Consider the following 16,263-nt stretch of genomic DNA (forward strand, 5'->3'; position numbering starts at 1 on the left):
TGCAGAATGTGGGCTTTGTTTCATTTCCCCATTTAGAGCACATAATCAATTTGAAATGAGGAGAAAAGGTCTGATTTATTGTGATCCTCATATTATTGTCCTCGTGTCGTATAAATATTCAGACATGGCGGCGAGAAAACCGTCTGGCACGCTGGAAAATGGCAGACTCATTCATAACCGCCATAACGAGATCATTTTACCGATCGTAACATGCAAATAGACCCTTAATGAACAGCAACAAGGAAAAACTACAGGCTCAAAAGCACACTAGATTATTTTATTAGTTTTTGTTTTTCTAATAAGGAACACTACAATTTTCTCATATTTCTTTTTTTCTCTCTCACTAGAACAGTTCTAAAGTTGAGGTATAAAAGGAGTTTATACAGACTACCAAGTCTGAAAATGGTGGGGTTTATATACAAGTGAAATGGAGAGAGGAGAGGTAGAGAGGAGGGAGAGAATGGTAAATACAGAAGGAAGAGTGTACTACAATTCTAGTAAAATAATGATAAAAAATAGAGGAAAAAAAACACTGATGGCATTTGTTTAGGTGCTGTGGAATCCACCTCAGATCATAATCCCAAATTGGCAATCCAAACAGTTTATTGGTTCAGTGAACTGATACTGAACTAAAACAGGTTATGGGTGCGCTTTAGGGGGAAAAAGACATTTAGGAATGTCAACAGCCAGATCTACCAGATATGTAGTGTTAAAACTCGTTATTCTGTTACATAGCTTATGCATGTACTCCAATAAAACATCTTATTCTGTCAGTTTCGTAGTTGTCTGATAGTAGTGTGAGGGAATTTTCATAGCACCTCAAACAAATGCAACCAGCTCTGACAAAACCACACACACAAAAAAATAAAAATAACTCGAGACTCCCGATCCAAATGAAATGTAACTGAAACGCTAAAATGAATATTACAAAGACTAACAAATATTACTCTTGCTCATGAGCGAATCCAAAACCCCCAGCAATAAAAAACAAAACAAAAAAATTAAAAGCATACAAAAAGAGAAAATACACTGAAACATTCCACAATCTGTACAGTGACATCCATAGATGACTGATAGAAAAGAAAACAAAGAAATTTGGTGTAGTAATAGCATTAGTTGGAGATATCCATGTGAAATGTTCATAACTAACAGTAATCTATAGAGGACACAATGATCTGAATAATAGCTTGAAAAGCTCCTCAGAGTTTGTTTTTCCATGTGTACATATAAACAAAACCCCAATTTACATTTCAATGTTATTAAGTCCTTTGTGTAATATATAGAATTTCCATTCATTTATCAAAACGGCCTGGTGCTTCCATGACTAAAGGTAGGGAGGGGGGGGGAGAGAAAAAAACAACAACAAATCCCGGGGATACAAAAACAACTTGTCTGTCTTGTCTGGAAAAAGTAAATAGAAATTCATTTGATGTTCCTCTACTAGCTTTAGTCCATCTGTTTCAAATCACAACACATCCAGTGCTTATTTTTGGTTAAATTTGAAAGGAGAAAAGCCCTTGTTGCTTGGCTATGTTAACTGATTACAAAAAACAAAATTAAAACAAAAAAACAGAGTTCCTTTGTTTAGTGGAATTGTAGGCAACAACAACAAAAAAAAAAAAAAACAACAAAAAAAAAGACAGCATGCTTTACCAAGGAACAGGTGCTTTCAATTGCACGTACAATACAATCAGTTCAAAAGCACGAGTGAGTGACGAGACAACCCAACCCTTATAAAACAGACACCCGTACACACAACACAGTAACACGAGCGGCCATAGCGCACACGGCTAATCAAAACAACTCCTTGATATCTGTAACAAGCACGTTTCACTTCCGCTGTAACACTTCTCCTAGTCAGAATTATTGGTTGGCAACTGCTATGGCCTCCTCAGAAAGGTTTGAGTATCGTGGTCAGTGTGTCACGGATGCCTGTCATGAAATCGTGCGATCGATAAAATACCACGGAAGTCCTAGTGAAACCAAACGCCAGCTGGAAGTGCTGGATTGGGCAGTACGACGTGTCGTTTTTGTTTCTGGAGTTGTTCATTTGTTTATTTGGTCTGTTACTTACACCCCCCTCCTTTTATAGTATCTTTTGCTTTTTTTTAAAAAACAAAAACAAACGTTAGGCTAAATGGAATCACTAAAACATCTCAACACCCTACATGCATGGAAGACAGTGGAATATCTTTTTTTCTTTCCCTTTAAAAATATTTCTAATCACCCACCCATGTCCCAATCCAAACAAATACTCCAGCTATCCGTCCAACCCCTTTCCCAAAACAAGGTCGAGTTCCTGTCGAGTCTTTTATTTGGTGGCTGGTGCATCTTTGTGGGGGTGAAAAAGCGGCAGAAAAAAAAATGAAAACACTGGCTAAACTATTAAAAACAAGGTCGATGTCAACATCTCTTTTACATCTGTTGAGAAAGTGGACAAGTAGTGAGGAAACATGAAGTCGCTGACCGCACATCAATCGCCCTTCGTCTCCTCCGCTGAAGGCCTTTCACACCGAACTCTTCTGCGATCAGCTAGGTAAAGTGTTCAAATATCCGGCGTACCTTTACACAGATGGATTCCTCTCCATCCGACCACCAGCTCAAAGCGTGATTGATAGGATTTGTGCTTAACACAACGTTGAACAATGCGGGACAGATTGTTTTGTGAGAAACGCTTCGCAAAGTCGGTCTTGCTCACTGAAGCAGCGATGAAACCGATCGGAAACCATATTTAAAAAGCAGACTAAATGGCGTTCTCATGGGTCAGTTGTCTGAGGTTGTTCTTCGACGAGCGGAAGGTGCGACAACCGTTGACAGCACTTTGGTACAAGCAAGGAGGGAGCTGTTGCGTAATCCCCATCATGACAGGTTGGAACAGGAAAGGTAACGTGGAGTTGGGCGGAGACTGTCCAAGACTTTGTGTTTTCCACACAAGGACTGCTGAAGAGGATGTGTGGTTTATTCAGACTCATCCACAGCAAATGTGACGTTCTGCGTCTTTTGCTTGAGAGGAGTGTGTGTGTGTGTGTGTGTGTGTGTGTGTGTGCGTGTGTGTTTCAGTCAGTCTGGTTCAGTGTAAGAACCCTGGCACACCATGAAGAAAGAGGAACGAGGACTATGGAAGACCTTTGACATCTGCTAGAGTGAAGGACGAAAGCTGTGAGCAGAACAGGCGAGACTGGATGATGAGATGCTGTGTGTGTGTGCGTGCATGTGTGTGTGTGGCGTGAGCTGCATTAGCTGGAGGTGTCGGAGTGGATGCTGCCAGGAGGTCCTGGTGGAGAGGTGATGGAGGAAGGGTTGGTGTTGTCTTGCCAGCTGTTGTTAGCCTGTGGAGAGAGTCACAACAACAGTATGGTTATAGGTAAGGTAACATGCAATGACACTGAAGACATCTGAACATGAATTCTCACAGCAAAACAAAAAGGAGTCATTAATTAGCAGGTTTTTAATCCTATAAAAATTATATACTATCTCAAGAGTTCTTGGATAATATGGAAATGTTGCTTGTTTATACTAAAAATTCTTCACTATGGTCTAGGGTTAGTAAGAGTTTTGTTAAACTTTATTCATCAAGGATGCATTTAAATGAATCAAACGTGATAGTAAAGCACTTATAAAATGTTCAAAGGATTGAATGCATCACGGTTTCCCCCAAGGTTTTTCTCTCCCTTCTGTCACCTGATAGGAGTTTTGGATTCCTTGCCACTGTCGCCTCTGGCTTGCACAGTTGGGGACATTTAATATTCAACAATATTATTGATATGACTGTACTGATGCTGTTGAATGAGAACTGAAATGAGCTGGTCGACGTCATCAGCAGAACTGCTTTATAGATGAAATAAACTACTTTAATAATTGATGATCTTTCCAACGAATCTGAATCAACACTGAACTCACTTTAGCTGAACACACAGCATCTAGATGCAGCTAACTGACACGTGTTAACCACTAGTAGCTTTCTATAGCAGTATTAATGCAGAAACGGAAACACACAAGCTAGCAGCAGACCTACACAAAGACCGCAAATGGTTTCCTTCTCCATTTCTCGTATAGTTTTTTGCTTGAGAGTGTGTGTATGCGTGTAAGAGCTGCACTCACGTCTAAACGGTGTGGGGTGTAAAGAGGACTTCCTGACAGATCTTCATAGCCTGCCGTCAGGTGTGTAGCACGGTGCAGGATATCCACCTGTAGCACACATACTTCACATGAGTATCAAAGGACAATCACAGCTCTACAATTCAACACCAAACACCTCTGCTAATATATTACATTCATTAGATTTGCTGTATTTATGTTGAAAGATACATGCCACAAATAAAATATTAAAGGTTGTATCAGCGATTTCAGGCCCAAACATAAATGATCACATTCATCTAATCTTTCCTAACGATCCACTAGCTGCCCGCCCCATAAGCAAGCCGTCAAAAAAACGCGTCTCTGTAGGCAGCCTGGGCTCTGAGATCTGCACACAAAAACAGTTGGTTTAACCAACCACTCAAAACCAAAATAAATAGTGTTCCAACCACTGATCTATATAGAATATAAATAGTGTTCCAACCAATCACCGACAGGGGCGGGTGTTGTGAGGTTTTGCGCTTGTGCACGGCTGCATATGATGGCTGCACGCGAAAACCTCACAACACCCACCCCTGTCGGTGATTGGTTGGAACACTATTTATATTCTATATAGATCAGTGGTTGGAACACTATTTATTTTGGTTTTGAGTGGTTGGTTAAACCAACTGTTTTTGTGTGCAGATCTCAGAGCCCAGGCTGCCTACAGAGACGCGTTTTTTTGACGGCATGCTTATGGGACGAGCAGCTAGCGGGTCGTTAGGAAAGATTAGATGAATGTGATCATTTATGTTTGGGCCTGAAATCGCTGATACAACCTTTAATAAACTGAAAGGTGTAATGAGTCTGAATATGCATCAATGCAGCCTCATATCTACATCATTCTCTAGTATTTCTCACACATCTGATATTCTGACATGTTGTCCCATCTGTTCACATTTATTTTGAAGGAATAGTTCACTCAAAAAAGAAAATGGTCAATATTTGTGTGTTTATATGTGAATTCAAGCCTGTTCATCATATAAAACGCTAGAGTCTATTCAGAAGACTTGGATTAAACTTGAATTATGTTGTCTTTATGACCTTTTGAAGCATAAAAGTTGTTGCATGGATTTAATGAGAGAAAAAAAATAAGAGTAATATTGTTTCAAGATGAACAAAATCTTATGGGTTTGAAACAACATGAGGGTGAGTAAATGATGACACAATTGTCATTTTTGAGTGAACGATCTCTTTTCGTCTAAACTGATCTGTGCTGCACTATCAGTGGGACACTCGTGTAAAGTGTCCACTCTTCGCTCTCTAGTGGCTCACACTGATAAAGAGGAGTAGCAATTTCGTGCCTCTTTTGATTTTAAAACCAGACCTAGTCAATGTCATATAGCAATGATGGGGGGAGGGGGGGAGGGAATCAAAAATGAACAGTAGAATCAGAAATAAGTGTTTAGAACATCACCACGTATCAGATATGGATTTATGTTAGACGCACATTTGAAAGTGGCCAAAATCAGATGCGAAAAGTTTTTTTTGTTGCCGTTTAAACATTTAAACAAGGTCCGATCCTTTCCACATAAAAATAAAAACAACAATAAAAACCAATTGGATGAGTGTAAATGTGGTCTAAGGGGTCTTTCACAAAGAAGACGTGTTCTGTGTGAATGGCCTCCAAATCAACAGACCAATATGTACAGGACTCAAAATTAAGGATTTTTTTGTTATGTTGAAACACTCTCAGGGCGTTTTTACACTGGCAGTTTAGTTTGTAACGGGACACGGTTCGCATTAAAAACTGGTAATGGGAGAGCGGCGAGGTACCGAACCCGACACTACCTGTAGGAGGTAGTCTGAGTTTGATTGTACTGGAACTGCGATTCACCAAATTAATAAAAAACACAGTATATCCACCTGCGTTCTGTTTTCTATCATGCGCCGTGCATGTGATGACGTAAGACAGACGCAAACACACCAGGGTTCGATAAAATCAAGTTGAGTGTGAAACCAGACCAACGCTGTGGCGGGCGCCGGGAACAATCGCGCTCTGACTCGGACCGCAGTGTAAAAACGCCCTCAGTGGCTCCGGGGCATCAGTACATCCTTTCTGTTGAGCCCTGAAGGGGTCTTGATGAAACTCATTAATTTAACAGGAAGTCGATAAAGGACGTGGTTGTGGATGACTGATGAAGAAATGAAAGTGAGCGGTGCCACACAGGGAAGATGGCGGAGGATAGAGCTCTACGCTCAGGACTCCAAGAGTCCGACTGAGCCGAGGCACTCTGGGGTGGGAGCTAAGGCGGATGGTCATGGGTTGGGGCTGTAGCATTGAGGAGAGGGGAAGAGAGCACTACACTGGGAGCAGGTAAGGAAGAGGAAGGGCATTGAGGGGATGTCCTCAGTGCCTACCTGCTGCACAGCGGGAGTGACGCTGACGCCATCCCCGTTGAGTGATCGCAGCCCGAGGTAGGCATCTCCTGTGTGAGAAAGGGTGTACGACCCAGATGACCCTGCAGGCAATATACGCAGCCGATCAGGCACGCAACTTTGCCCGGGTTGGTTTTGGAAAAGCCTACAGTGGTGTGTGTGTGTGTGTGTGGCTGAGCCAGACAAGAAAATCAGGACAAGCCACATTCCGAAATTCAAGACTGCCATGATAAACAGTTCAACTGTTTACGTTGACTAGAGACAACAGAACAAAACAGGTGAACAACGGGAAGTAACAATCAAGTATATGCTTTGTGGACTGGTCCTTTACATGAAGTTGTACAACTTAACATCCTACTTCCTCTAGATGATGTAATGCATTGTTGCTGCAGGATGTAAAACAGGAAATGTGGAGGTGAGGCTTAAAAAAATGTATGTAGTGACGGAGAATTGTTAAAAATGACAATACCAAGTTAAATCACCTACCTTCTCCGTTCTGCTTCCTGAGCAAATAGAGGTTCAACTACACTAACCAAGTGTGTGTGTGGATGTGTCACATGTGAATATGAAAATAAAACGACAAACATGAAGCCAACATAGCATTGATAACTCAGGCAAAGCCAAGAAAAGAGGCTATGTTAGTTATCAACAGAAAGACAAATATTTAGGGGGTTACCGCCACAGGTTTAGAGGAAAACAATCATGCAGAACCAGAAATGAAAGTGAATGTTCATATGGCCAGAGGCTAAGTGGGCGGTATGAACGGGTACTTTATATAACGTGATGGAAATTTTACATAAAAATAGATAATTTAACAACAATGTGGTCATGCCTATCTATATTTCGACAATCCAATTCTGATTAAATACTTCAATCAAGGGATTCCCAGAACTTTTTTCAGCCAAACCCATTTGACCTAAAATAAGCGTCCTCTGAGATAGTTTGAGACCCAAAAAGGAAAATCCTCTCATCATTTACTCGCCCTCATGACATCTCAGATGCATATGAATTACTTTCTTCAGATAAACACTAGGAAAATAATCCATCTTCTGTGAATCCATATAATGCAAGTTAATGGGTCCCGCTTGTTTGACGCTTGAAAAACCACACACAGCGATCGTGATGGTAATCCAAATGACCACAGTGGATGAATCAGTGTCTTCTGAAGCCAAACGAATGGTCTGTGTAAGATAAATACTAATATTTGTAACTTTTTAAATCATAAATCATTGCTTTCGGTCTACTGTCATACAAGCATTCACGAGGGAGACATTATGATACATGACGTAAGTGCGTTGTGAAGATCACGTGAGAGGTGAAAACAGAGGACCGTCATTTCTCGCACTAACTTCACAACACACTTGCATAATGACGTCTCCCTCATGAACGCTCGTTTGGTTTCAGAAGACATTGATTCATCCACTGTGGTCGTATGGATAACCGTCATGATCGCTGTGTGTGGGGGATTTTTTTAAGCGTAAAACGAGCAGCACCCATTCAATGGCATTATATGGACTCACAGAGATGGATTATTTTCCTTAAAATGAGAGTGAGTAAATTATGAGGGAATTTTCATTCTTGGGTAAACTATCCCCTTTAAGGTAATATTGCAATAATTTAACAGACATCTTTTTAGTAAGCATTTTATTTTGATTGTAATCAAATGAGTAGCCTTTTTTCTCTGAAACATGATGGATGCAAAACAAAAGACAAGATTACTCGTAACAAATGAACACTTTGGCCATGAATTCTGCCTGAATGAACCTCGTTTGAAGCCGTTTTAATATATACACACATACACACCTGTGACCGCACATCAACTGCCCTCTATACAATTCGTTATTAATGTTGCGACGTTGTTTGATAGCTGTAAACTAAACTCTGCTTCAAGTTGTGCCTAACAACACCCCTTCATAAACATTTCTGCTGTCGGGTGTTGTGTACCATTATACCGCCCCGTTCCAAAGAAAATAGATCCGTGACGGCTTTTTCCTGCAGATGTTTACAAAACATTTGTTGCCTGGATACAATCGGGTCGACTTTACAGCAGCGCAACCCAGAAAAACAACATCTAAATCTTTAATTCCCAGTAAGTGCATAGTGCAAATACCAACAAACAAGCATTATCTGTATGACTGAAAAACAAAGAAAGATCTTATGATGGGAAGACAAGAACAGACTGGACGACAGGAAACATCAGAAGTGAAAACGAGAGATGTAGCGTGATAAAATAGTCTGATGAAATGCAAGAGTGAGATTGTGATAAGCTCAGTGTGGTTTTACTGTCTGCTAGAGATGATGGGAGGGCTGCTGTGCACTTTACCTGAGTTGGGTGTTGCTGGAGAGTTTGCCTGGCTGGCATGTGCCGACACATTGGCAGCGTCCACGGCTGTTTTAACGGCGTACAGGTTTGCTTCCTCCTGGAACTTACCAATGTTCTTCTTGTACCGAATTCTCTTGTTGCCAAACCAATTCGAGACCTGAGGAGAAACCACTCCAATTAGACAACAATTTCATCACAGTGAACGACAACTAATAAAACACTATCCAGTCCTACAGAAAAGGTTTTAATTTTTTTCATTCATCTTTGAATGATTCTGACACAGATTCAAGCTTATCCCAAGAATCTATGCTGAAATTCAACAGCTGCATGAAAATGTATTTGTACAGCGCTGCCCGTCCTTCAGATGCCACTGCATAATGTTCACTCAACTGCATAGTTTACTGTTCACTGCTTGAGGTCAGAATACTTTTTGAATAAACTAATACTTATTACTCACCAAGGATGCAGTTGATCAAAAGTGATAGTAAAGACATTTATGATGTTACAAAACATTTTGGTTTCAAATAAAGTATATTCAAACAATGCTGTTCTTTTGAAGAGAAAAAAAAAAAAAAAAAAAAAAAAATAGATCACGGTTTCCACAAAAATATTAGCAGAACAGCCGTTTTCAACATTTATGATAATAAATGTTTCTTGAGCATCACATGTGCATATTAGAATGATTTCTGAAGGATCATGTGACACTGAAGACTGAAGTATATCTGATAATACAGCTTTGATCACAGGAATAAATTACATTTGATAAAATATAACATGGAAAGCAGTTACTTTAAATTGTAATAATATTTCATAATATAACCATTTTTCATGTATTTTTGGTCAAATAAATGAAATCCTCGTGAGCATAATAGAAACTTTTGTTTTTACCAACCCCTAACAATTAGTGTTTTTATTAATATTTTTGCAAAGTTCCCTGTATCCGTGCTTCCTATGCCTCATTTCCACCATAGCTTCATACACTGGAAACTTTGAATAAGACTTTTCGTGTAAAACCGTTTTGTGCGATATCAAGTAACAAAATCAGTATTTATTGACGGGTTTCATCAAAATGTTTCATTATGCCATTATGTAGCTAGCTATCCATATATCTAATGTCAGCAGTACATGATCGCTGTAGCTCGTCTGATCACACAAATTCTAGCTAACGTTAGATGCAATGTTTCCTTCAATTGTTAGTAAAAATGTCCTCACTAATCCCATATCAAACAGAAAAGTGTAGAAGTTGCCAACTAACTTTTAAAGCTGTTGCTGTTTTAGTTGTTTTGACTTCACACCAGTTACGTGGGAGGAGACAGAGCTGTCATAAAATGTTTCCAACTTGTAATTAGGAGTTCAACAAACATGAGCGGTTATTACAAGTGAGGAAACTTGTAATTACTGTAAGTCTGTCATGATGTGTGTGAACAGCACAAGTTCACAACTCAACTCTGCAGTTGTGCTTAAAGGGATAGATCACAAAAACAGGACGACAGTTCTCTTCAATTACTCACCCTCATGTCGTTCCAAACCCATAAGACTTTAGTTTATCTTTGAAACACAAATGAAGATATTATAATTGATAGTACGATAGTAAGTTTGAGCTTCCATTTACTATATTTGATGTGCTCTATGCATGTGCGTTGAACAATGTTTATATGTGAATGTGAATAAAAGCCTAAATGCAATCTGTTAATCATATAAAAAGGACTCAATTAATATAGATTACTCTTTATGGACTTAGTGAAGTGTCTAAGTTTGGTTGGGTAGACTTTCAATGGAGGACAGAATCCTCTTTAATAAAGGTTTTATCCAAAAATATCTTCATTTGTTTATCGAAGATAAATAAAAAAGCGTATGGTTTTGGAATATGTGGATGAGAGTAAATGGTGACACTGTAATACATGCAAAAAGTGCTCATCTTTGCAATATGCACAACATCAATAGTTACCATCAATAACTACTCATTTATAACGGAAATTATGAAGCAGAGATTATGATCTGTATATGCTTTTGAGCTTTCATTGTTGTTTCCTGATACTCAAATGCTAGCAGCTGCATTATGGACATGATGCAATGTTAACTTTAATGACTTTAATGACATAATTTCTATATTTTATGAAAACCTTGTTAAAGTTGCATAGTTCAGTTAAGATAAAAATGGGGCAGAATAACTAGTTATTTTCCAGGACATTTAGGTATTTTTCTTACACTCCATTATTGGAAAACTGGATTACAAAATTCCAAATTTTGCAGTAGCCCATGCGTGGCCTTACCTGAGAGACAGTAATCCCACATTTCTTGGCCAACTCTTCCTTGGCTTCCTCACTGGGGTAAGGGTTGGACAGGTGAGAGTAGAAGTACTCGTTCAGCACCTCTGTGGCTTGCTTATTGAAGTTGCGTCTCTTACGTCTGAGGACACATTAAGTGGAGAAACCAGGCGAGTGTTTCATTGATACGAGGTTAATAATAATAATAATAATAATTAGTGGACTAGTGCACAAGACACCAAAATTAACTTCTCAATCCTAAAGAGACACGCACCTGGCATCGAGGAAGCGAGAGCGGAGGATCATGACGGCCTCACAGGTGCTCTGCTTGAGCTGCATCTGGATAGAGCTGAACTTGCGGTGGATGATGGCCACCATGCGCTCGATCTCTTTGGGTGAGATAGGCCGTGTGCGGGACTGTTCCCTCAGCAGGTTCATCACGTGATTGGTGAACTCACTGCAGGCCTGTTATCAAACAGAATTCAGGATCATTATATATGTACAAATACACAATGCTGGCGTCGGTACGATTTTTTAAAAGTTCCTTATGCTCACTAAGGCTGCATTAATGTGATCAAAAACACAGTAAAACGGTTTTGCAAAATATCATTACATTTTAAATGCATCAAAATATCAATATCAGTTTTCCTATGATGCAAAGCTATATTATCAGCATCATTACTCCAGTCTTCAGTGTCACATGATCCTTCAGAAATCATTCTAATATGATGATTTGCTGCTCAAGAAACATTTCTTATTATCGTCAATGTTGAAAACAGCTTAATATTTTTGCGGGAACCTTGACACACTTTTTTTTTTTTTTCAGGATTCTTTGATGAATAGAAAGTTCAAAAGAAAAGCATTTATTTGAAATAGTGAAGACAATTATAATGTTACAAAAGATTTCTGTAACTTTTGATCAATTTAATGCATCCTACTAATTTCTCTCAAAGAAAAAAAAAATCGTACCGACTCCAAACGTTTGAAGGGTAGTGCAAATATGTATATGAAATAAAACATTTCTAGAAAATATAATTATCTGCAGGATATTATAACTTCCCTCCCATTATCACTCCACCAAAAAACCCACAAATACTTTCTGAAATCAATTCACAAGGGCCAGGTAGGTGTCTGATTCCCACCTGTTCATATTTCTCTAGTTCGGAGTGGTAGATCTGGCGGATCTGTGCGAGTTTGGCTCTGTAGTCGGAGTGCTCGATGCTGCCGTCGTTGGGTGATCCTCCAGCCGCTGCTGCAGCTGCGGCCGCTGCCGCTGATCCGCCACCCTTCTCGGGCCCAGACACACCCTCGGCCAGCAGCATGTTATCCAGACGCATGATCTGGGGGTCCGGGGGGTCCTCCTCCTGTACGCCTCTGATGCTCAGCACTGCAGAAGACAAAACTGAGCTTTCAGAAACTGGTCACATCACACCATGTTGAATTAATGGCATTTCATTCCCTATGCCACAGAAACTGGTAATACTTCCAAATTAAGTGTGCAATTTGTGGTTCAGCCAGCAGAGGGCAGCATGGTACCTCAGTGGCAGGGGTCCAATAATAGGAGAGCATGTGCTGTCACTATAAGCACAAGCAGCCATAAGTACACACCTCTCCAGCACTGAATTAAAACAAGACCTCTGTCAACTTCCTGCTATGGGCCCATCGCTCACACACCTATACGAGCACAGTCTACACTCCTGTACACATGTACACGTAGGGCCGGGCAGTGACTGAGGGCAAAGTGTAATAAAGATAACTTACAGAAAAACATGAGCCAGAGGGTCTTTGTCTTTCCCTAGGCCAGTTTCACGAAGTATTAGTGGTTTGCGAGACTGTGCTAGAAATGCCAATGCCACATTAATTCACATAAAATGTCTTCTTTCTAAGTAAGGCCCTGTTAACACCTGGTATTAAGATGCGTTTTGGTCAATCGAATCACAAGTAGACGAGGGAAACATACCCGTTTACACCTGGTGTTTTAATCTGTCTCTTTTGTCCACTTTCAGCCACTTCTGCACGGATTTCTTTGAGGAGAGGGTCTATGGGCGTGTAAATGTATGTTTTTTTTTAGATCTTTCTATTTAATGGACAAAATAAAATCATGCAATTTACATCCGAACACGACCGGAGACGATGGAAAAACAGACGGAGAGCATCAGCTTTTGTTTCTGCTCTGACAGTCGCAAGACCAGCCGAACGCTGCGAGTGTGTTAGAAATCAGGAATGGTGAGAGAACATCGCGCTTGGCACGTTTTTCGTCTTCAAAGCAAACTTTCCATCTGGCTAGCGCACTTCCCATAATGTTTACTCATTAAGTCAGTATGCAGAGAGCAGACGGTCTTTTCTCGGCTGTTTCGACCACATGAGCGTTTACATTACGAAACCACTCCGGTCGAATGTGTTTTTGACTTCCTCTGGAAGTGGTAGAAAGTGGACAAGCTCAAAACGTTTTAGACGCCGTTTACACCTGTATTTATTGTCGTCCACTTGTGATCCGATCGACCCAAAACACATCTTAATACCAGGTGTAAACTTTCCTATATATAGAAAAGGTTTATCTGTATTAAAAATAACAGGTATTTCACAAGTGAGTATGTATGCATGTATGTATGTTTTTTTCCATTGTTCTTTCTGAAAGGTTAAAGGGATAGTTCACCAAAATTTTTTTTTTTTTTACATTCTGTCATCATTCACTCACCCTCATGTCATTCCAAACCTGAAAAGCTTTCTTTTTGGAGGAGACATTTAGCAGAATATCTAAGCTTCCATTTCTCTACAGCAAAAGTGGATGGGAATCAGGGACAGTCGTGAACACCATTCCCTTTCATTGTATGGGGAGGAAAAAAGCTTGGACATTCTGCTAAATGTGTCATTTTGAACTTCAAGCTAGCAAGAAAAAGAAAAAAAACAAATCACAGGCAATTGAAACAACATGAGTGAATAAATGATGATTCACCAAACTATTAACATTACTCAAGGGAATCTCTCAATGTGCTTTCCAGTAGATATTTAGGGTGTCCGCTCTAGATGTGATTCATCTGAGTAGATCCAATAGGGCCTGCACTAGTGCGTTGGGTTTGTTCTGTTTGTGAACTGAAGGAGTGAGAAACTTTCAAAACACAAACAGTGTAAATAAAAGGCCATTTGTTGGAAATGATCTGTGGATGTTCTGTCTGTACCATCCCCGCTGAAATCAAAGCTGTATTTCCCATCCTCCCTTTAACTGATAACACATTTAATGACTTCAGCTCTTACCCTCCCCCAATAACAGCACAGAATTTGTTTCCAGCTCTCCCTCTTTTTTCCCCCCTCGTACTTTTTGAAAACTTTTTCTTTCCCTTGGCAAGCGCTCTTTTTTTTTCTTGTTCTCTCTTGCCCCTTCAGGGTCCCTCCACTCAGGTCCTCCCTCTTTCTTTCTCTCTAAGTCACATTCCATCTTTCATTTCTCCCCCTCTCCGAGCTCAGGAATGCAGCAGACCCAGCCGCCTGAACTAATGACCCCGATTCACCATCCCTCCCTCTTTACCTCTCTCTTTTTCAGCCAGCAAAACTCCCCAAAGTCAAACAAAAAGGAAGAACACTTTAAGTTTGACTCAAAGTGAACTCGGCTAGGATCTAGGATCATTTCTGTGACTAACACCAACAAAGTGTGAGCATAATGTTGTTTACATGTGCACTATGAAGGCACACTATTTATTACAGGGACAATAGAGAACAACACTCATGCAATAAGATTTCATGCATTCATTTGACTCTTCCTGCTTAGGCTGTAAAACAAAAAACTAATTATATTTGATTTTTTTTTTTCATTTTTATTAAAAGCTTCAAACTCTGCATTTTCATTCTAGCAGTACATTTCAATAAATATATTTAAATGACTATTCTAATAAAACAAAAGAGAAAAACAAATCTGTTGACTTATTTCTATTCATTCTGGTGGTCAATTATTTCAATAATTATAAATCAAACAAAAGAGAAAAATAAATCTGTTTTTGTATTTCTATTAAACTCTTTGTCATTCATTCTGGTGGTAAATTTCAATATTTATAATAAAACAAAAGAGAGAAAAGCAAATCTGTTGACAAATCTGTTTCTTTTTTACTTCATTATGGTTACCTCATTATGGTGGTAAATTATTTCAATAATTATTTAAATTATTAAAATAAAATAAAAGAGAGAAAAGCAAATCTGTTGACAAATCTGTTTTTATTATAAAGCAAAAGTAATAAAAAAATATTAAACATGAAAATCAGTTTTTTTTTCAAATCAATCTCTCTCTCTCTCTCTCTCTCTCTCTATATATATATACACACTCTTTGAACAGTATCATTAATTTTAGTGATAAATTATCTCAATAATTATTACAATTTTTGTAAGGCATTCTCAGAATTGCCACAAAGAGTGCTATAGTGCTCTGCCTCTTAGTTTTCCCTTTCACGTCAACCATTTTCAGGTCAGAGCAACAGTTTGAAACCAGATAGAAAGATAGTTAAACTGTAGACATGTTTATAGCTAGCTATCAATCACATTAGGTTTAATTGTACATATAATATGACATTACTGTCCTGAAGAGTTTAGGTTTGTTAAGTGCCATTGCAACAAAATGTACGCTTGTAATACGTGCTTGTGTAATGTGTCTGGCCAAAACTCAAAATGCACCTCTGTTGTCCTGGATTGTGACCCAGACTCACCGTGTGTGTGTGTGTGTGTGTGTGTGTGTGTGTGTGGTATGATGGGTGAGGGGAGGGTTGTTGTTTTTACGACCACAGCCCCACAATCAATAGAGTGAAATTTACCACCTCCCTAAAGAGTATCACCCACAATATCCATTACGAGCTCTGCCTCCAGCCGAATCCCTCAAGCATACAGCCTTTTCTTCAGCCTAATTATCTCAATTAAGCTGTGATTACTGATAATTACACAAATAACCCACAACATTCGGCACTAGATGATATGGACCCCTTTAAATTTCTAACTCCCCTTTATATTTCAATTTATTACCAACCTTGACTTTAAAACCCATAATAATGTATCCACGAATAACGTGGTGATTTCACTACGGCTGGATACGTTTTATAATAGCTTGGCGGTAAACGCTTACAGCTACATTCTGAATCCTCACCATATTAACCAGAAAAGCCACTGCATCTTAATGTTTGTACGGCTTTAAGAAGATTA

General features: G+C 39.3%; 1 protein-coding gene across 6 annotated transcripts in view; it reads right to left on the minus strand.

Annotated features, from left to right (window-relative positions):
• Window positions 1–256: 256 nt before the first annotated feature.
• pbx4 (pre-B-cell leukemia transcription factor 4) overlaps window positions 257–16,263 on the minus strand; it is a 42,709-nt gene continuing 26,702 nt past the window's right edge. For 2 of the 6 annotated variants that reach the window (XM_084113932.1, XM_084113933.1), the window contains 7 exons: window positions 12,228–12,472; window positions 11,360–11,550; window positions 11,092–11,227; window positions 8,819–8,975; window positions 6,478–6,578; window positions 4,102–4,188; window positions 257–3,329 (listed from right to left, as the gene is read on the minus strand). In XM_084113932.1, coding sequence (XP_083970058.1) covers window positions 3,237–3,329; window positions 4,102–4,188; window positions 6,478–6,578; window positions 8,819–8,975; window positions 11,092–11,227; window positions 11,360–11,550; window positions 12,228–12,472 — 1,010 coding nt within the window. In that variant the 3' untranslated portion in view covers window positions 257–3,236. The remainder of the gene's footprint in view (window positions 3,330–4,101; window positions 4,189–6,477; window positions 6,579–8,818; window positions 8,976–11,091; window positions 11,228–11,359; window positions 11,551–12,227; window positions 12,473–16,263) is intronic. The other 4 variants (XM_084113935.1, XM_084113937.1, XM_084113934.1 and 1 more) reach the window with 3 other exon arrangements.

Source organism: Abramis brama (assembly GCF_963993115.1).
Source record: "Abramis brama genome assembly, chromosome: 1".
Lineage (NCBI taxonomy): Eukaryota > Metazoa > Chordata > Actinopteri > Cypriniformes > Leuciscidae > Abramis > Abramis brama.